This window comes from Channa argus, chromosome 24, assembly GCF_033026475.1.
Source record: "Channa argus isolate prfri chromosome 24, Channa argus male v1.0, whole genome shotgun sequence".
Lineage (NCBI taxonomy): Eukaryota > Metazoa > Chordata > Actinopteri > Anabantiformes > Channidae > Channa > Channa argus.
Window position 1 is genome coordinate 4,255,381 of NC_090220.1, and position 21,395 is coordinate 4,276,775.

At 38.4% G+C, this 21,395-nt stretch overlaps 2 protein-coding genes across 4 annotated transcripts; both read left to right on the forward strand.

Annotated features, from left to right (window-relative positions):
- Positions 1–799: 799 nt before the first annotated feature.
- Positions 800–16,315, forward strand: esrra (estrogen-related receptor alpha). 3 transcript variants are annotated; one of them, XM_067494888.1, is made up of 9 exons: positions 800–1,045; positions 2,597–2,698; positions 6,718–6,885; positions 7,669–8,052; positions 8,324–8,440; positions 10,098–10,211; positions 10,908–11,075; positions 12,217–12,486; positions 13,400–16,315. In XM_067494888.1, the coding sequence occupies exons 4-9, from the start codon at positions 7,674–7,676 to the stop codon at positions 13,651–13,653; spliced, it is 1,302 nt and encodes a 433-aa protein (XP_067350989.1). In that variant the 5' UTR covers positions 800–1,045; positions 2,597–2,698; positions 6,718–6,885; positions 7,669–7,673; the 3' UTR covers positions 13,654–16,315. The 3 variants fall into 3 exon arrangements, with proteins under 3 accessions (XP_067350989.1, XP_067350988.1, XP_067350990.1); XM_067494887.1 differs by lacking the exon at positions 6,718–6,885 and having other exon boundaries at positions 801–1,045; XM_067494889.1 differs by lacking the exons at positions 800–1,045; positions 2,597–2,698; positions 6,718–6,885 and adding an exon at positions 3,760–3,911.
- A 959-nt stretch (positions 16,316–17,274) lies between these two features.
- On the forward strand, positions 17,275–20,453 carry prdx5 (peroxiredoxin 5). Its single transcript, XM_067494890.1, has 6 exons — positions 17,275–17,482; positions 18,173–18,307; positions 18,396–18,527; positions 19,794–19,832; positions 19,933–19,997; positions 20,125–20,453. The coding sequence occupies exons 1-6, from the start codon at positions 17,387–17,389 to the stop codon at positions 20,228–20,230; spliced, it is 573 nt and encodes a 190-aa protein (XP_067350991.1). The 5' UTR covers positions 17,275–17,386; the 3' UTR covers positions 20,231–20,453.
- The last annotated feature ends 942 nt before the right edge of the window (positions 20,454–21,395 follow it).

The following is a 21,395-nucleotide window of genomic DNA, read 5'->3' on the forward strand; positions in this document are numbered from 1 at the left end:
ACTGTCACAAGACGGACAGCATGACAACATGTTCCATAGTGTGTTGCAAGCGACATGCCTTTTGTCCCTAAAGCTTTTGGCATAATTTAAATAAAAATGTCTTATTACCCACCGATGTATGATAATTTAAGACAAAAACTGCCACAACAAAACTGAACCTACTATAAATTGACAAAATTGGCAATAAAGTCAAGGAAAATGACTTAAGTCAATCTGGAAATGTCATTATTTCTCAGATTCTGTGGGGGATGGTTGTCTGTTGCAAGAACAGCTCCAGATTTTTCGGACTGGCACGAAATTTGTAGACATTTGGTCTGACGTCAGCGCTCTTTTAAATGCACATTAATGAATATACCTTAATCACTAAAGCATCAGAGTAGACTGGGTCATTTTTTTCCACGATTTTTAGGTCATTATTATAACGCTGATGACGCCGGCGCACGGTGCATACGGACGTAACGGAGACAGCGGACGCAAATTGGGCAGCGGGAGGAGAAAAGGCACGGGATAGAGGCTACGTCACTGAGCTAGCGTCAAGTTAGCGAGTGGACGCTGGGGCGGAGCCGGAAGTTATCCACTTGGAGTTTATAAAAATAAAATCCCAGTTTGTGTTAAATGAAGTAATATTAGCATGAATATAAGTCTAGGGGAGTGATTGGCACATCCATGTAGAAGTAGTTACATTTCTTTTGGAAACGTTGCGTGACTGGAGAAAAGTTAAGATATTATTTGAGTCGTCATAGTTTTATTGTGACATTTCTGTTCCTACCGGATATTCAGTCTCATTTTACAGTAATATACAACTACAACCGCAGTTGTGGGACCCGAAGAAGAGAAATTATAACACCGGGGTACGGAACCGAGCAGTCGGACTGTCGCCGCTCGTTGTTACCATCTTAACATACGGTGACACGGTGGATATGAGACGACGTGAGAGGCTCGGACGTCGCTGCTAAATCAACAGTGAACTTGCCAGCAGAAAAGAATTGACTGACTTCGGACAAAAAAAAAACCCCACACTAGTGCGATGGTTTTACAGTTCATAGTAAGTAGCATTTTTTAGCCTGCACGACAGAGACCGAATTTATAGTGGGTTTGGGTTCTCATTTATGTTTGTGTGGAGGTGTCAGCTCCCTCGTGCATGTACGACTCCCCAGCAGAGCTAAGTTCGCGTGGCCATGTTATTGGGGGTAGGGGCACGAGCTGCTAAATAAATATTTAGTACATTGTGTAATAATTTGCAGTATAAGCGACGTGTCCTGCTTACAACCCCATTATAAAGCATCTCCTGATTATACGTCTACACGTGCTTTGACACTGTAATTGGCAAAACCCACAAAATGTGTCTTAACAAATGTAATGTATAGCCACTGAAATCTGGACCATGGTTGAATATGTCTGCAAATATTTCTTAGGTCTTAACACACTGAACTACGCAAGTCACCGAGCCTGCTGGAGCGGGATTGAGATCACTGATCTTAAGGCATAATCCACTTTGGTAATTAACCTTTCACCGGCCCAGATCAGTAGACAAGGTCACCCCTCGGTGCTCGTCGTCTCTTCAGTGCGCCGCATTTAAAACCTTTAAACAGAATATTGCTTTTAATGCAGTTTTTAGTTTTATGTATTGCCATTAACAAGAACGACCGGTGCCTCCTAACAACAAAAAGAAAGCTTCATAACCATTTACGACAGATATGGACTGGTTTAAGTGCGGATAGTTGACTTTTCATTCATAGCATAAAGTGTGATCACAGGTTACATTTTGTACAAACAGTAATTTAAACTAGTAGTTTGTTTAACTGTCTATTATGATGTTTATAAAATCTATATTTTGACCCTCATTGTCTGCCTTTTAAAAAGAAGTTTGTCAAATCTCATCACTTGCAGTGAATATTATTAAACACGACTCTGTTTGTTTCCACTTCATGCTTTCATTTTCTTTAAGATTGAAGTTGCTTTAAAACACTGAGGTCACACTTTTTGCATTCAATTTTTGCAGTTATGTTTATCTTTAAAGAAAATATCTAAACACGGATTCACAGTTACACTTTTAGAGAGTTACTACAATGTTTATTGTTATGTCTTTTACTAACTTAAAACTCTTTAATTATTTACAGGTACTTATCACTGTAAAGTTCAGCTTATGACTTTGTATGAGTGAGAGACAAGGTGTTGGCTTTACTCTGTCCTTCAAGCATTCCTGTGGCTGTGACCTTTGGAGTGTGTCATGCAGTGCAAGGGGGAGGGTACTCGAGCAATGTGGAGAAATCCGGGTAGATACAGTGGCTTATGTATTTTAGGAAGGAAATGTCAGTGTTACAAGTATAAACAACAAACAAAACAATTGCTAATATGGAGTTTTTTTTTTTGGAATACCTGGAGTTTGCCACCGCCACTGTTCCGAACAGTTAATAAATATGTATTTAATATGCGAAACTATATCTAAAACATGTCAGTTATAAGACTGGACTCTATGTATGTGTGGGGGTTTGATCCTTAAAATCACCAATTGAAAATGTTGTTGGTGTTGGGGGGTTGGCATGACTTGGCTTTAAGGTCTATGAGCACTCAGAAAACTTTGCTTACTTTGCAGGTGTCCTGATAACTGCAGACTTCAGCCCAAACTAGTAGCGCGTCAGTACCTACCTCTAGGAGTGAAGGATATATAGGCATCAATCCCCCGCTCACCAAACAGGTAATCTGTTCTCACATTACCTTTTATGCTGATGAAACATAATGCTGTGCTTTAGATAGGGTTGTGTCTGTTATTCGTGTTTTGTAGCCAGATGCCTCCATCTGCGCCAAAGTTCTTGTAAGGCTGAGAAGGACTTTTAGCCTGCAGTGCTAATGTTTTTTTAAGAAGATATTCTTAGAAAGAAGGTGGTCGTAGAAAGAAGACACTTAAAGATGTAGGCTTTTAGAAGAAAATAACACATGATTCTGTTTTAATAATGGAATTCAAAGGAAATGCTCCTGTTGGAGAAAAGCAGGACCTTTACCCAGATGCAAAACAGATATTTCTATTGTTCTGAAATGACACATGGACAATAGACACATGAAAAGTTTAAAGGGGTTAGCAGTAATTGTCTGGCAAACCCTGAAATAATTAAAAAAGAACAAGCAGTAAATAGACAGGGGACGTGGGACGGAGGGGTTATCACTTTAAAAAGTACAAATAAATATGAGAATGTCCAAAACCCAGTGTCAGGAAAACGAAGCTATCAGAGTCTCCAGTATATAGTGCTATAAATACTTTGAGCTTCTTTATGTTGGCGATGCTGTATTAACATTTGAAGAAAAAAACAACAACTCCTTGGTGCAATTCCAATTGAAGTGAAATCAAAATTTGTCTTTTGATGTAAAGCTAAAATTCTTGTTTCGGAACTGTGATGCCTAAAGCAGACAAACAGCATATATATTTATACCAAACACCAGATATTCTTGTAGTATGTCAGGTATGTCATGATACTACTTTAATGTCTGACTGTGCCAGTGATCTTATTATAGTCCTATATCAAGGTTAGAATTAGAACTGAACACGTTTTTCCAGTAACTCTCCATCAAAAACAAAGAATTGTTTCTGTGTGAGACATTGTAAAGTATAGTCTGCAAAAAAATATTGTCTGCCAGCAACTAGTTAATTTACAGTTAATAGTAATATTGGTCCTGTCAGATTACAGTGTCAACCTGCCTACAGAGTGCTCCTGACACTAATGTGTTTGAGCAAGTATTTTGATCCTTTATCATCTACCAGCTGTTACAGAAAGCCGATTGTAGCCCGGCCCATCTCAACACAGCCAACACGAGCTAACAGGCGCTGGCAGCCTGAAAACTGATTTTCTGGTAAACCCATGCCATGTTATCACTCCGTGGAGACAGTTAAGTGCTATATTAGCCACCGTTTACAGGTAAGATGCAGTCTAGTACGGGTTAAGGTGGGAAAAAAAATCCTTGGCGCAAGGAGGAGAGAGCTGGTCACTCAAGATTAACACTAGCTGGTGCTATCTTAGTTAGCGAAGTGGTAGCTAATCCACAGTTATCATGTGTTCGCTGTGGTGGGAGCTAATGCTAATGCTACACCCAAACATTGGGTTACGTGCGGCACGTTTAAGAAAACGAAAGCATTTCAGCCAGTCTGGATGTACACAGTGTTTAACCCGATTTAATCAAACTAATAACAACCATATAACGTTAGATTAGCTTATACTTGGAGATAAAAAATAAAACGGTGTTTCAAATTTGCTAAAGCAGTCGAGCTGCACAGCACATGGTACAAGGATTGGTGTTTGTTTTGAACTCTGAGCACACTCAATAACGTTGTCGACTATCTCATAACATGTACTAGTTCCGAAATATTGGCAGAGCCATTCACTGAGCTTGGTTACTGTGACCCCCTTGGTGCTTGCCAAAAAGGGCCGTAGTCAAGTCCAGAGCACAGTCCAAACTGTAAAGGAAGTAACGTTTTAGGACTACCAGCTACTATAGCATTTGATTATTGCTGTAGCAATAAATATGTCAGGTTTACTTGTTTTACTAATACCAGGATTTGGACAGTTTAGTATTAATTTCCCCACTCTTTGTTTTGAACTCTGGATGCTTGGTCAAAGTCTTACTTATAATGTACTGTTATAGGTGTTGTGTAAATGTGAAGCGCATACCTCTTTGTTTGCAAATTGGCATCTGGGAATTCACTTATTTTTTTCACAGGGCCAAGGTGATGAGACCCACATCTGTTCTTTTTTTCCTCAGTGGGACTCATTGAGAAAAGCGATAATTAATAATTCTTTGTGACAAAAGGTGATGTCTTAACAGTACAATATTTTTGAAATGAAGTAAAGACAGTCGTGAGATATGTGAAGTAACTGCGCATTGTTGGGATTGAGTGTAACTGGATGTAAATTTGTAGAGGCCCAATTCCTGTTTCTTAGCAAATGGTTACATCAAAATTCATTCAAACATTCAAAGAACTTTATTAAACCCATAGGGAAATTATGTTTAGATTCAGACCCCTTCACTTGTTGCACAGGTTTGTGTTGTCAATTTTATTTCAAATGGATACAAACTTTTCCCAATGAGTTCTCAATTAATAACCCACAATATTGAAAACATGCTTTTAGAAACTCTTAAAAATATGATAAAAATCAAAAAATTTAAATTTGCAGAGTAATAAGAACTTAAATTTAGTACTGTGTAGTTGCCAATTTGCCAACAATGAAAGTTTCTTTTCTTCCTAAATCGCTAAGCTTTGGATGCCTGGATTTATGCAGTTCAACCCATTCTTCAAAGAGTTTGTTAGACTTTATACACAGATTTGGACACTGTTCTAAACAATCAGTTTAGAACATCAAATCAGTTGAATTGCCACATCTGGACATATCACTCGCAAAATAAGGGCAAACAGGATTCACATGACTTCAATTTGAAGTATCAGATTTAAGGTTGTACTTGCACAAGGCACAGTTGCTTTGTACTATGCCCAGGCATAATATTCCCCTGCTGGCCTCAGACCGATGTGGGTTCACAATGCATTTAGTGACCTGTGCCCAAACATGCTTAAATAATTTCTTATTTTGAAATGAAGCATTCTTCTATAGTCATAACATTGGATTTCCATGCTTGGGCACTGTTATCACACTAGATGTGTACTGTTACAGAGTCCAACTTGCCCGAGTACTGGGAGATCCTGAATTTAACTAGACAAAGTTCAGCTTCAAAAACTTGTTTTTATTTTGTCACCGTGGGTTATATTAGTTGAATCAGTTCATTAATTTTGCAGAACAGTAGATTGTGCAAAAATATAGAGGATCTAAATACTTTATGAAGCCACTGTATACAATATATTACATACAAATTTTTGTCTATGTTAGTGTTCAGAATGAAACCAATGACGTACAGCACAGGTAACGGCTGAGGATCTACTTATTTATGCTATATGTTTAGAGAATGAATGTTATTGTTTATGTTTAGTTAGCAAACTTTATAGCATAAAACATTTTTAGGTAATTAAAATTTATCTTGCTATGTTAATCCAGGAAAACATTGCATTTTGTCTTTTCTCCATTTCACATTAGGTAAGTGCCATTATAAGAACTTTGTGTTAATTAGGTTTCACACACAGATTTCTTTAAGTTAGGGGAGTCACCCATACAGAACATAAATGCATGTAATTTTGCTGTCAACAGGTGAAGGATCCGACAACAATCAATGAACTATGTTTTTAACATTGCAACTCCTATATATAGGCTGCAACAGGATGATCAACTCAATTTATCTATGTATGAGAAAATGGCAAATCACTTTCTGTTCTCAAATTAATTGAGGCTATTCAGACTGCAGAGATCCCATATTATCCCATATTAAATTAGAACAAAAGCACAATCATTTAAGTAAGGCCCTATATTAATGTAGCCACTGATAAATTGAAAACTAAAGGTCGGCATGGCACAGACACCTGGGTCACAAATGTCCAAATGGACTCTAGGATGAACGGGTTACATTTTGGTGGTCAAAGGCCAAGGTCATTGTAACCTAATGTACATCCTGTTCTGGCAATATTTCAGAAATGCCTTGAGGTTATTTCTTCTTATTTATCAAAAACACTCACCGTGAATTAAATTTGCTGGGTCAAAGGTCACTATGAGCTCACAAACTCTTTGGGGCCATAACTCAAGAATTCACATATTAATGACCACATTTCACCCAAATGTCTTCTAGGATAAAATGAAGTGGTGACATATCAAAAAGGTCATCTCTCTAAAAATCTGTCTTAAGTTAAGACAGCAGGATTCTCACTGAGTATTCACTACAGTCTACAACCATCGTATATCTTGATGTTTGATGGAAAAGTGGCAGACTTCTTTCCTAGGCACGGATGAACTTGTGGTATATATTTGTTTTTACTCACTTTTCAGGATTTCCTACTTCACCTCTCATTTTAAACAAATTATTTGATTAAATAAAACAATACTACTTGTAGATGTCCCCTTCAGCTCCATCAATTTCATTTAAAGCATTTGATTAAATGGTAATGAAAATAATTATTAGATTTTGCCCAGTTTGAAATAATACGCATTCTTGCAATGAAATGTAGAACTACAGAAGGCCTTCAGCAGTCAACCAGGCTGCTCTAGCACTTCCCTTAAATATACTTCATGTGTCTGAATAGGGAAGGGGAGGGAACTGTTTAGTTTTATTTTAGTTTTAGTTTTAGTTTTGATAGCATTAGCTTTTTTTGATGACCTAGAAAGGCCAGTTAAAGCAAAAAATAAAATGTACAAACGCAACATAGAAAAAGAACATGCAGGTCTATTGTGATATTAGCAGGCGTATAATACAAAATGGCTATCACTTTCAATACTTCCAGCTGAGAAAAAGGACCCTGGTTTCAAAGTTAGATAACCATGTTGACTTTTGGGTAGTAGTCACTGTTGGTAGTATAGTATAGGTCAGACTCCCTTTACCTTTTTGTATTTGTAACTCAAAAACAGAAAATATTTTTTGCACTGTTAATACATATTGGACCTGTGCCTCATCTGAGCAAAGAATCAGTTGGATTTCGGTCATTTTTAGCTGATGGTGATTAAGGTTAGGTTAAAAGAGAAACATGTTAAATACAGGTTGTATACCTTTTATTTACTTGACATTACTTTGTTTTTGTCCTTCTAGACATCATGTCTTCCAGGGAGCGTCGGTCAGATGTCTATATAAAAGCAGAGCCAAGCAGTCCAGAAGGAGGCGGGGGAGGTCGGACCAGCCCTGGTGGGGCCTCTTCAGACTCCTCTCAAAGTGGAGGTGGAGGGACCAGAGGAGACAGCACTAAACGTTACTCCCCACCACTCTACACACCAGCTCTTCGTTGCCACTTCAAAGATGAGGGTGGCGATGGAGCGGAGGAGAGCTCCACTGGAAATGGAGCAGGGCGCTGCAAATATGCCCTGAGCACGCTACCCAAGAGGCTGTGTTTAGTATGTGGGGATGTAGCTTCAGGCTACCACTATGGTGTGGCATCATGTGAGGCCTGCAAGGCATTCTTCAAGAGAACCATCCAAGGTGTGTGTTATGATAAAAGGTGTTTGCATAGCAGAACTACCAGTATAAAGTTGATGTTTTCTCCTGACACTTTTTGTAATGAAACATTTTTATACTTTGAATATCTTCCATCCCTTTGAGAGCCAAATTTCAAATCTGTAAATTCTTTTCATTTACTTTTTAAACACAAGAGCACAGATCAGATTCAGAAAATGATCATTCAAATGCTTCATTTGAATCCTTATTGAAATTTTCCACACACTAAATACACCTTTTGTGTTATCCCATGAAGGTAACATTGAATACAGCTGTCCAGCATCAAATGAGTGTGAGATCACCAAAAGGCGCAGAAAGGCTTGCCAGGCATGCCGCTTCACCAAGTGCCTCAAAGTAGGCATGCTGAAAGAGGGTGAGTGTTTATCTTTTGCAGACACTGAATAGGAAGTCTTTGATATAGATGGATATCTATCTGTCTCTCTATATCTATATATCTCTCTTATGAGGGCATTGTTCTGATCTTGCAAGTTTGTTTACAACCCTAATTCAGAAAAAGTGGACGATGTGTAAAACCTAAATAAAAACAGAATGCAATGATTTGCAAATCTCATCAACCCATATTGTATTCACAATAGAACATAAACAACATCAGATATTGAAACTGAGGCATTTTACCGTTTCATGGAAAATATTTGCTCATTTAGAATTTGATGGCAGCAACACATCTCAAAAAAGTTCAAAGAGGGCGATGATATGATTGTGCAGCATGCCTTCTTTTTTTAAAAACTGTATGTAAACATCTGGAAAGTGAGGAGACCAGTTGCCTGAGTTTTAGGAGAGGAATGTTGTCCCATTCCGTGCTTTTTTTTGCATGGTTTTTCGTTTTATAATGTGCCTAATGTTTTCTATTAGTGAAAGCTCTGGACTGCAGGCAGGCCAGTTCAGCACCCAGACACTTCTCCTGGGAAGCCACGATGTAGTGATGGAAGCAGTATGTGGTGTAGCATTGTCTTGCTGAAATATGCAAGGTCTCCCTGAAAGAGACGTTGTCTGGATGGGAGCATATGTTGCTCTAAAACCTCTTACTTTTAGCATTGATTGTGTCCTTCCAGCAAGCTGCCCACACCATAGGCACTCATCTCATACAGAGATGCAGGGATTTGAATTGACTGCTGATAACAAGCTGGATGGTCCCACTCCTCTTTAGTCAGCAGGACACCGTATCCATGGTTTCCAAAAACAATTTCAAATTTTGATTTATCTGACCACAGAATAATTTTCCATTTAGCCTCAAACCTTTTTAAATGAGCTTTGGCCCAGAGAACACAGCAGCATTTCTAAATAGCGGGCATATATGGCTTCTTCTTTGCATGATACAGCTTTAACTTACTTAACTTATGGATTGCACAGCGAACATACAATACAGCGTATTTACAGAAAGTGTTTTATGGAAGTGTTTCTGAGTCCATGCAGTGATCTCCAGTTGAGAATCATGCCTGTTTTTAATGCAGTGCTGCCTGAGGACCTGAAGATCACATGCATCCAGTTTTGACCTTGTTCCTTGCGCACATAGATTCCTCCTGATTCTCTGAATCTTTTGATGATATTATATACTGTAGATGGTGAGTTTGTCACAGATTGGTGAACCTCTGCCCTTCTTTACATTCAAGAGGCTCTGCATCTCTGACATGCTCCTTTTATACCCAGTCATGTTACTGACCTGTTGCCAGTGAACCTAATTAGTTGTCAAATGCTCCTCAATTTGTTTTTGGTTTGCGGCAATTACTTTTCCAGCCTTGTGTTGCCCCTATTGTAACTTGGCATAGATGTGTTGCTGCCATCAAATTCAAAATGAGCAAATATTTTCCATGAAATGGTAAAATGCCTCAGTTTCAATATCTGATATGTTATTTATGTTCTATTATGAGTAAAATGTGGGTTGCTGACCCTTGCAAATCATTGCATTCTGTTTTTATTAATCCTTACACATCCTCCCAACTTTTTTGGAATTTGTGTTGTATTTTGCATTTTTCCAGCAAAAATCATAATTACTTAATTCCATGATGTAGGAGTCCGCCTTGACAGGGTTCGAGGTGGAAGACAGAAGTACAAAAGGCGTCCAGAAGTAGAGAATGCAACATACCAGAGTGCCCCTCTACCGCTGACAAAGGAGACTGAAAAAGGTTTGATATATATTTTTATGCTCTTACAATACGCACATTGTGCAGATAAAATAAAGTTTTTTAGTAACACAGTCTTTTGTTGTGCATCTGGTAACTGTCCAGTAAATAAAACATAGTAATAGCAGATAAATCCAAGATGTGTGTATTCGAAAACTGGTGGTTCTGGTGCCCAGACCATACAAGGAACACAGAAAATATGTCAAACCTATGGGAAACTATTAGGAAACAGCACCCTCTACTGCCAAAAAATAGTAGGCTGCAGTTCCTTACTTTTCAGTCAGCAGAGCAAAATAGAAATAATGGTTTTTTTTGGTCCTTTTGGCTTATTCTGCTAGTTCAGGGTTGCCAAAATAGAAGTAATGTACCTGTGCTTATTGGTACAAATGTAGACAATCTTTGAAGGCTTTTCTCAAAAATCCAGTCGAGCAAATTTAAAGCAGAATTTTCAGCATTATTAAAAAAAATTAGATATGGAAACTTGAATAAAAGAAATGAATAAATGCACTGTATCACATAGTTAACATCGGTGTGATTAGTGTGTCCTCTAAACTAACCTTTAATGTGTTCATTTAGGTAATGACACTAGTAATGAGAATGAGTTAAAATTTGGGGTATCAGTGCTTCCATGAATATGCATGGTAGGTTTTATTTCTGTGTTATATTAATGAATTGTTTCATGTTGGTTTTGTGACATAGGTTCCTCCAACATCATTGTGTCACACCTCCTAGTGGCAGAGCCAGAAAAGCTATTTGCCATGCCCGACCCTTTGCAGCCTGATACAGCCCAACGGACGCTCACCACCCTTTGTGACCTTGCTGATCGTGAGCTGGTTGTGATCATTGGCTGGGCCAAACACATTCCAGGTGAGGGATTGATTGAGTTTCCTAGAGTGCGTTATATAGGAAGAGCTGATTGTAATGTTTCGGCAACTCTATTTAAAATGAACAGGTTCTAGAAAATAAGTACCAACTCACTGTAATCAGGATTGTTTATCTAACTTCAACATAGAACCAAAACCGTTTTGCTTGTTTCATTAAAATAAAAGCTATTATTAATAGTAGTATAAAAGTTAGAAAATACTGATTCCCATAGAACACATTACACACAATATATTGCACTCAGTGTTATATTTACTCTTCTGCTCTTTCTTCAGTTTTCTGTACTATTTATGGGGCACAGGAAGGTAGAGCAGTTGTCCCCCAATCTTGAGTTGTCTGTTAAATCCCTGGCTCTTCCGCTCACATATCAAAGTGTCCTTGAGCAACTCTGAACTCTGAACCCCAACTTAGTTGCTCCCAGTGAGCATTGGCCATCAGTGTATGAGTGTGTGTGTGTGATTGTGAGTGTGAATGGGTGAATAAGAAGCAGTGTCAAGTGGTTTGAGTGCCAATAGATAGAAAAGTGCAGACCATTTACCCTGGTTTGCTTGGACCTTTTCATGCTGCAGTGTAAGGATGTCCATAATACTGGAATTTCTTACATACAATACCTTTTATAAATATCGATATTGAATTCCATTTCCGATTATACCGGGAAAACACAGTTGACACAGGGACTTGATCCATGCATGTACTCTGCTACAGCTGTGTTCACTTCCTTAGCTACTTGAATTTACATCATATTCCTGGGTTGTTTAAATACACCTTGTAGGATACTGATACTATAAAAGAAATATCACTATTTTTAAACGAAGATTTGTTTTTTCTCTTTAAATGGACTGCGTAGTTGAAATCAACAAAATGAATTGGTAAACAGAATTTCTGCAACAGACTGTATAGTCAGAACAAATAAAATTGAGTGGGGTGAATTGTGTATTAGGAGAGGAGAACTTCTGTCAGTTTAGTTGGGGTCCAGCTGGACTTGGGTCACTAGCTGTCCCCAGACTTATGGAACCTGTGTTTGCCTTTTCAGTTGACACCAACAATGTGAACCTATTTCCAGTTGTTCTCCTTTGATTTAATTTCTCCCCCCTAACCTTCTATCATTGTTTCTGTTACCCCATAGGCTTTCTGTCGCTGTCCCTAGCAGACCAGATGTCTGTGCTTCAGTCAGTGTGGCTGGAGGTGCTGGTGCTGGGTGTAGCGTACCGCTCACTGGGTTGTGAGGATGAGGTGGTGTTTGCAGAGGATTTTGTCCTTGATGAAGAGATGTCACGTGTTGCAGGACTGACGGAGTTAAATGCAGCAATTAGTCAACTTGCTCGCCGTTTCCGAGCATTAAATGTGGACCGGGAAGAATTTGTCATGCTAAAAGCCATCGCACTCACAAACTCAGGTAGTTATAAATGTGTAGATGAACTGTTTAGCATATAGATTATATTTAGCATTTGAACAAATCTAAATGTATTTTCACCTTCTTGACTGGTTATCGGTGATACATTTTATTATATGCTAGGCGTTCTAGACTAGTGTTCCCAAGTCTTATTAATTAATAAATCAGGGCTTCCTGCAGCCCTTTTATAGCGGAGTCATTTTATCTCATCTAATCTCATCTAAGCGTCCACTAAAGTTGGCTAACAAATTAGAAAATCCTGCACATTTCTAAATACACTTCTAATAGTCAATGTGTATTAAAAACTAAAAAAATTGCCCAAATCGAAAATTATAACCTTCATAAAATTGTGGGATTTAATGCTATGTTGTATGATAGTAGCTATATAAGTAATTCTGTCAGCACACAAAGATCCATGACCACAGGTAAAAGACTGCATACTACCAGCATTACATTATGGCTCATGAAGATTTTTGGCAGTTGTCATTACCCTGAGAGATATATAGACATATACACACATATAAATATACACATATTTTATGTTTTATTTATTTATGTATTTATTTTCTCTCCTAGTGGTAGGGGCGGCTGTAGCTTCTAATGAGAGCGTACACAATTAGACTCTAATGACAATCTGGCTGTGGCAGATTTACCCCGCTCACAACTCTTAAAGGTCATAAAGGTCTACTCGAGATTACTGTCAACAGGAGATAATGTAGCATGTCCTGTTTACACTACAGATCCATTGTTTGTTTTTTAAATAAAGATTTTTATTAGTTTTAGTCATTTAAACTGATTTTATATTTATTTGTGCAAAACTACTGAGCAACATAAGTAATCTTGATGTTACAGAAGCTGAGAAAATGTAACCACCCTATACACTGTCTTTACCATGTGCCCCTTGCTGTCCTGTCAGACTCTGTTTACATCGAGGACATGGACGCTGTGCAGAAGCTGCGGGACCTTCTCCACCAGGCCCTGCTGGAGCTGGAATGTCAGCGGCGCCCAGATGACCCACAGCGAGCAGGGCGCCTCCTTTTAACATTGCCTCTTCTCCGACAGACTGCTGGTCGAGCTCTTACCACCTTCTACAGCATTAAGACGCGTGGAGGTGTACCCATGCACAAACTATTCCTTGAGATGCTGGAAGCCATGATGGACTCTCCTTAGTGTGGAAGGGGAAAAAAAAGAGGATGCAGAAAAAGACCCACCAGAGGTCTGGTCTTTAACAGTGGATGAGTGGTTTATGAAAAAGGAAAGATTTTATTAGAGAACTGATAATGAGAAAAATAGTCCTTTTACTCTTTAAGCTACATGTAGAAAGAAAAAGAAAAACCTCATGCATTGTCCAAAAGTGGGATTTGGTTATTTAAACTAAGATGCAACTGCCAAACATCAATAGAAGCTCCAAGATCCAAGTGTTAAAACACCATTACCATTAATCCCAGAATACTTCAGTTTCAGCAGTTTTCGAGGTATGTTCCATCACAGCATCAATCTAGTTGCGTAACCACTAAAGAACAATGTTTCAAAACCCAAGAACAGACCGCAATCATGTGGCTATTGACCTTTTTAAGATAATGCAACATCTACTCATGAAAGCCATAATGACACACCTGGCAAAGGATTTGGGGGTCGAGTTTAGGGTCAGATTAATATGCTCATGGAGTGCTTGTATACACTGTAGTTCACTGTGCCGTTGTAGGCAAATTCATAGGAATTACTTGCAATATGTTAAAAGCAATATAATGATTATTGTCACATTTTAAATGTGCATTAAATGGTGAGACATCTAATGTGTGTGTGTATATCAGTAGTTCTCCAATCTTAGGACCCCAAGTGCTGATTTTAAAAAAACAATAACAACAACTAAAAAAACCACTCATCTAGTACAGAGTGGTTTAGAAACCAGTGTAATTCTTGAGAGAACCAACAGCACTTACAGAGGTAGTTGGGAACTAGTGATGTACATAGTAGGTGCAGGATTCTTTATAAAAGGTTGTGCAATTGACTTGTAGTCCAGGAGATGTGCATTATAAAGATTGTCTGCTCATAAAATGCTCTACTTGGAAAGGAAAAGATTTGGTGTAGTATATAAATCCTATTGGCGCACACAGACTGACTTCCATACAAGCAGGCGCATGCGTACATCTGCAGTGAGCTACACCGAGATCAGGGAAGGCAACAAATCTGACATTAAAGCCAGTGTGGAAACATCCGTGGTTAGAAAAAAAATGCATATGCCTCATCTGCTTTTTTTTTTATACTATCCTCAACTAGCTCTAACCACTATTTTCTGACCCGTTTTACTTGTGGGCTATAATCTCTAACACTAATCCATATGTGTATGATTGATTTATGAATTTTTGCTGCATTTTCTGCAGTAGTGAAGAACGCTGCATAAAATATCACACATTTTGAGATTTCTTTTCCTGTATATGTGTTAACATTTGAACTTGCCCGTAAAAGGGCTCAGGGCAACAAGAAATGCAACTTTCTCAACATCTTCCTTTTAGATGTTGAAACCTTGTCTGAAAACATCCTGAAAGTCCTACTCATTGTTCAGCGGGTTTGTATACTTAACTATATATGATCATTATAGTAAGCTTCACATGCACTGCAAAGCTACAGTAACTGATGTCAAAATCAGATCCCTAGAAATGATAGTAGTGGCTGAGTGGCCACTGTTATTTTAGCCATGTACAGTTGTATTTAAATCAACAAACATGCAATTTATAGTAGAACATAATAAAGCCAGCAAATGTGATACAAATTGCCCATTACAATTATATTTGTGCAGCTCACAGTGTATTGGAATTTGTAAAGACTTGAAAATTGCTTTTTCATACATTTTCCTTTTTAGGATTTATGGTATTTTATTGACATTGTGACACTTGTGGGGTTGGAATGATGTTTTCCATTTATAATATTTTAAATGCTTTTTTTATGTAAGTTTATGTAAGTGTGTGTTTTCGGAAGCTCATTGTTATTTGGGGATCAATTTACACAGCTCTACGGAGCTAATTAGCGAGGCTACAGAGGGCTACCTCAGGAGGCAAAGGAAGCCACATGGCCAAATAACTGTGGAGACAAATGTCATTTTTTTTGATCAAGGTAAATATTAGATATATCGAATGTCCTGCAGTTATGCAAACACCTTATAACATTTTTCTGTATCGTCATAAGGCATATGTGGCTCATTAGATGTCCCCTTGGTCCAAAGCCTCTCACACTGGAGGGAAATCCTACAGTTCATGTGGTTTCAAAGGTTTATTGGTGCAGCTTGAAAACAGTGGTCATTTGCAGCACTTGTAACACACAGGTGTTGTTTTAGATACAGCACTGTGGAATAGGGGTTGGCAAAATGGGACTCTGACTCGCCCGTTTGGTTTTGTTTTCAGATGTTACAGCTTATGTTTCTGTCATCAAACACATTTTTTGTTATGTGAGGTGTTTACTCATTTTTCAAATAGTAAATCAGATTTCTAAAGCAAACAAATAATACAGAGGCCTCAGTGATTTATGTAAGGGTACATAATTTTCATTAACACATGTTTTGGGTACGTTGGACTAGGGTAAAACCAGGGTCATTTGTAGTGTCACTGTTGAAATGATACAGTCATTTGTAGATTCTATTAAACGTGCGCATTAACATAAATGAGCAATACAATAAATTACCAAACCTCACGTTTCCTTGTATAGCCACAGTGTACATTAAACATTACCGGGTATAATGAAAAATAGCTACTAAGCATTATATTATTTAGAAGTTCAAATCAATGTTTGTATTTTGAAAGACTATTTAAATGATTAAATTCTATTTTTTACTCAATTTACTGTTTGTTGACACTGCTTTATTTTTGTGTGTGATATTGGCTGTGAATTTCTGTGTGTAGGCTTTTTTTCCATTTAAATGAAACAATTTAATGTCCTTGTCTAAACATGTCCACATAAAAATCACTGTGAAAAAAAGTTAAAAAAGTTATATTTCCACTGTCTGACAAAACAGGGAGGGGATAATTGTAGGTGCTTTGTGTTGTGTAATAAACGGACACACCACCACCATTTCTACCGCATATCATTGGTGTTATCTCTTCCTGTGGATGTTTATGTGTGTGTGTTTGTTTTTATGTATTAAATGGGGGTAGAGTGATGAAGTCCTAGTGTTAAAATTGTCTACGCGCGTTATCACGTTTGGACACAATCTTTGTTTATGATGCAGACAGGCCTTCAAAGGTTGATGACAACAGAAGTATTGAATGGACGTCACATGCAATTTCCGAATAGAGAAACTGATCCTGTGAGTCAAACCATGATAGACCCTTTAAACAAGTACAATTACAATTTATATGTTTATCTGTTGCCATCACCTTTGACTGCAGGTGTCAGTCAAGTGAAACAGCACATACTCAAGGGAAGTGTCCCTCAATTTAGTCTCATAAGGATTGAGTCTGCTTTTGATAGGGTGTGAAATATGTCAACACAGAAGAAAAAACTAGGTCTAACAGTAACATACAATATTATGACAGTGCCCAGCACAATGCAGATTTACCTTGTCAAATATTTTACTTTTAGGTTAGTACATTTTCTCTAACCAGTCCGCCAGGGCTTTTACAAATAGTCTTTAATGCTTTAGCTTTTTTCAGCAGTGTTGTAGATCACTGTAACAAATCCTACATTACACATATGGCTTCTTGCTAACGTTAGCAGATGGCGCAGTAATTAAGATTTAGCAGCCCCAGATTTGGAAGCTGGGCTAAGGACCAATAGCCAAACTAAATGTGGGAGGTGACTGGCGTTAAGTCTTGAGTAAGTGTGGTTGAGTTGTGCATGTGCGTATAAACGCAACAGCCGCCACATCCCACAAACCCCGCAACGGTAGCTAGTGACATAGCCAGCTAGGATGTTATCCATCAGAAGCGTCATCAGCAGCGGCGTCCGTCTCCGCCCGTCCGCCAGGCTCCTGCACACTTCTCCCACCACCAAAATGCCAATACAGGTAAGATTTGCATGTGTTTGGCTAACGTTAGCTGCCGGCGCTAACTGCGCGGCTTATAAGGGAGCAGCGTCTCGACACTAAGCTAACTGCATGATTATATGGTTCGTCTGCGGTTCACCGTCCTGTCTTCGACTCGTCGCCATGTTGACAGTTGCAAGCGGCGAATACATTAGTTTGTTTACACACACACGAGCTTTTACAGCTTCACCAGCAGCCTCCTCAACATCTCTACTCTTCATTTGAACGTAACATGAAGCAAACGGATAGTTAACATACTGTACAAAGCCTGTGTTTAATTCAAATCTGTGATGTCCTCTTTTAGCTTTAGTCCAAATTATGTTTAAACTACTTTAGTCCGAGGAGTTACAACAAAAATAATTATTCATTAGTTGAAAATATGGCTCTAGCGTTATTTCCCAGATTTCTGTAAAATCATTAGCCCTTGTTGTGGAGGCTTCCACACAGCAAAATAGTCAGCAAAATAATGAATCTATTAAAAAAGCAAAACGGGCCATTTTAAGCAGAGCCTTGCATCTGCATGTGGTGACATGTCGCCTCCAGTGGTGCACTGTCATATCTCTGAGGATGATCTAAGAGGCAATGTTTTCAGTTTCCAGAACAATGGCTGTTATTTTTTTTGAAGTAATCTTTCCTTGGATCCTTGTAATAAACTTTGTCTACATTCCTCAGATTGGTGAACATCTCCCAGCAGTGGAAGTCCAGGAGGGGGAGCCTGGAAATAAGGTGGCTATGGATCAGGTCTTTAGCGGAAAGAAGGGAGTCCTCTTTGCTGTACCTGGTGCTTTTACCCCTGGTTGCTCAAAGGTGACTCCACGCTTATACTTCTGCTTTCCATGTCTTGTGCAAACGTATCTGTGCACTAGTTGAACTGGTTTTTTTTTTTTCCTTTCAGACTCACCTCCCAGGTTTTGTGCAGCAGGCTGATGATTTGAAGAGTAAAGGCATACAGGAGATTGCATGCATTTCTGTCAATGACGTATTTGTTATGGCTGCATGGGGGAAGGAGCATGGAGCAGTTGGCAAGGTTTGAACTATGATGTTTGTGTGTGAACAACTTCTGTGACAGTGCGTGTCGACTCAAATTTGGGCAAAAGTTTCAACCTCATGTTCTGTGGATGATTATAATAAGAAGCTGTGAATGATTACTGATAATGTGTATTGGGGCATTCGATCAGGAATCTTATGTTCCTATGATCAGGAGCATATGTTGCTATGAAACCAATATGTACTTTTCAGCATCCAGATATCTAAGCTTCCAATGCCAATAGGCACTAATGCTCCCCTATACCTTTAGAGATGCAGGGTTTTGAATTGTCGGCGGATAACAAGCTGGATGGTCCCTCTCCTCTTTCCTCCCCATGGCTTCCAAAAACATTTTCAAACATTTTCAACATTACCAAAAAAATTTCAAATTTTGATTTATCTGACCACAGAACAGTTTTCCGTTTTGTCTCAGGCCATTAAAAATAAGGTTTAACCCAAAGAACATAGCAGCATTTCTGGATCGTGTTCACATATGTTTTTTTTCTTTGCCTGATATAGCTTCAACTTACATTTGTGGATTTCACAGCAAACCGTGTTCACTGACAGTGATTTCTGGCAGTGTTTCTGGGCCCATGCAGTGATGTCCAGTTGAGAATCGCCAGTCCCGCCTAGGGGCCCAAATAACACGCCCAGAGATCACCTTTGACCTTGTCCCTTGCGCAAAGAGATTCCTCCTGATTCTATGAATCGTTTGATTATTTTATGTAGTGTAGTGGAATATATAAAATCTTCGCAATTTTATGTTGAGGAATATTTTTCTGAAAGTGTTAGAACATTTTTAGATGCAGTTTCTTGCAGAGTGGTGAACCTCTGCCCATCTTTACATTCGAGAGGCTTTGCCTCCCTGATATGCTCCTTTTATACCCAGTCATGTTACTGGCCTGTTGCCAATTACCTTATTATTTTTTAAATGCTTCTCCATTTGTTTTTGATTTGAGGCAATTACTTTTCCAGCCTTTTGTTGCCTCTAGTCTAACTTTTTTTGAGATGTGTTTCTGCCATCAAATTAAAAATGAGCTAATATTTTCCATGAAATGGTAACATTTCTCAGCTTCAACATCTGATATGTTGTTTATGTTTTAATAAAATGTGGATTGCTGACATTTGCAAATCATTGTTTTCTGTTTTTATTAAGTTTTAGACATCTTCCCAACTTTTTTGGAATTTGGGTTATAGAAGGTAATATCTCTGCACTGTTGCTGGGTGATTGCTGGGTGAGCCAGACTTACAGTAGTTTCTTCTGCAGGTTCGAATGCTGGCTGATCCAACTGGAGCATTTACAAAGGTAACACTAAATAGTTTAACACAGCACATCGAGATGTGTTTGTGTGTTGTTTTTTGTGTGATTTATGAGCCTCATCAGTCTTTTTCTCTCTGCTTTGAAGGCAGTTGACCTGTTACTTGACAGTGATCAAATTGTGCAGGTACTTGGGAACAAGCGATCTAAGAGGTAATCCCAGCTTCACCTATATGAGTTTTGCAATAATAATAATAATAATAATAATTAATAATATCATGTGGTTTTCAGAATTTATTTGCAAATTCATTTGTTCTTTTAATGTTCCGCCCTGTTTCAGGTATTCTATGTTGGTGGAAGATGGAGTTGTTAAGAAGATCAATGTGGAGCCTGATGGCACTGGGCTGACCTGCAGCCTGGCTTCCAGTATTCTGTCTGAGCTGTAGGTTCATTCAGAGCTAACTTAACCACACTGCACATTTTGAGTCACTGATATAATTGCAATAAATAAACCAAAACAGTACAAAAGCAGAGTTCTCCTTTTACCAGAGATGGATGCAAATGTCATGTGGATGCTAATGTCAGAAAATATCTGTAAGAAATTTATGTGCACAGATGACACGAACAGCATTCTACTGGATATGCAAATAAAAATGACCCATAATCAAATGTTTCTGTATTGTTCATAATGCAACCTATTTAGTATGTGTTAACATAATCTACAGTTTTTATCTCATTACTCTGCAGCTTTTAGCTTAATACGAAGAAAGATTAAAGAGGCTTAAAGCCCAGTGTCATTCTTTTTTCATGTCATGTCCACACTACCACAAGACATTTTGATTCAAGGTAATGCAAAGTGTTTTTCATAAGATATAAATTATTTCAATATGTACTAAACACTCAATGCATCAGAGAACCTTTGAGGCTGGGGTACCAAACATGCTGCAATATAAAGTGGCACTTGAAAGTTTCTGAACCCTTTAGAATTGTTTATATTTATTATTAACTGCAGTTTAAATATAATCCAATTTTTGCATGAGTTCTAAAGCTAGACAAGTGAACCCCAATAAAAAAAGTAAATACATTTACATACCCCCCTTACCAAACAGCGTCAGCTCAGGAATGTTGGTTGGAACATTTGCATACACTGCAAGCATGATCCACTTTATAGTCCGCTTCAGTTTATGGATGGAATTTCCTGACATTTTCCTAGAGAATATGTTTGTACAACTCAAAATATACCATTGTCTATAATGACAAATTGTTTTGATCCAGAGGCAGCAAATTAGGTCTAAATTGTGATCAGTCCACCACCATGTTTCCCAAATAGCTGTGCAGTGCCGGTCCAAGCCCGGCAGATATTGGGGAGGGTTGCGTCAGGAAGGGCATCCGGCGTAAAAACTGTGCCAAATCAACATGTGGACAATGATCCGCTGTGGTGACCCTGAACTCACAGGATAAGCTGAAAGGAGAGTAGTGTGAGATTGACATACCTCAATCTAGGTGTGATCTTTGTTGCTTGACAAGGAGGGTAACAATGGGGTTAAATGTTTTCCATTTGCACACAATCTGCCTGACAGTCTGCTGGTGGAGTCCAAAGTTGTTTTTTTA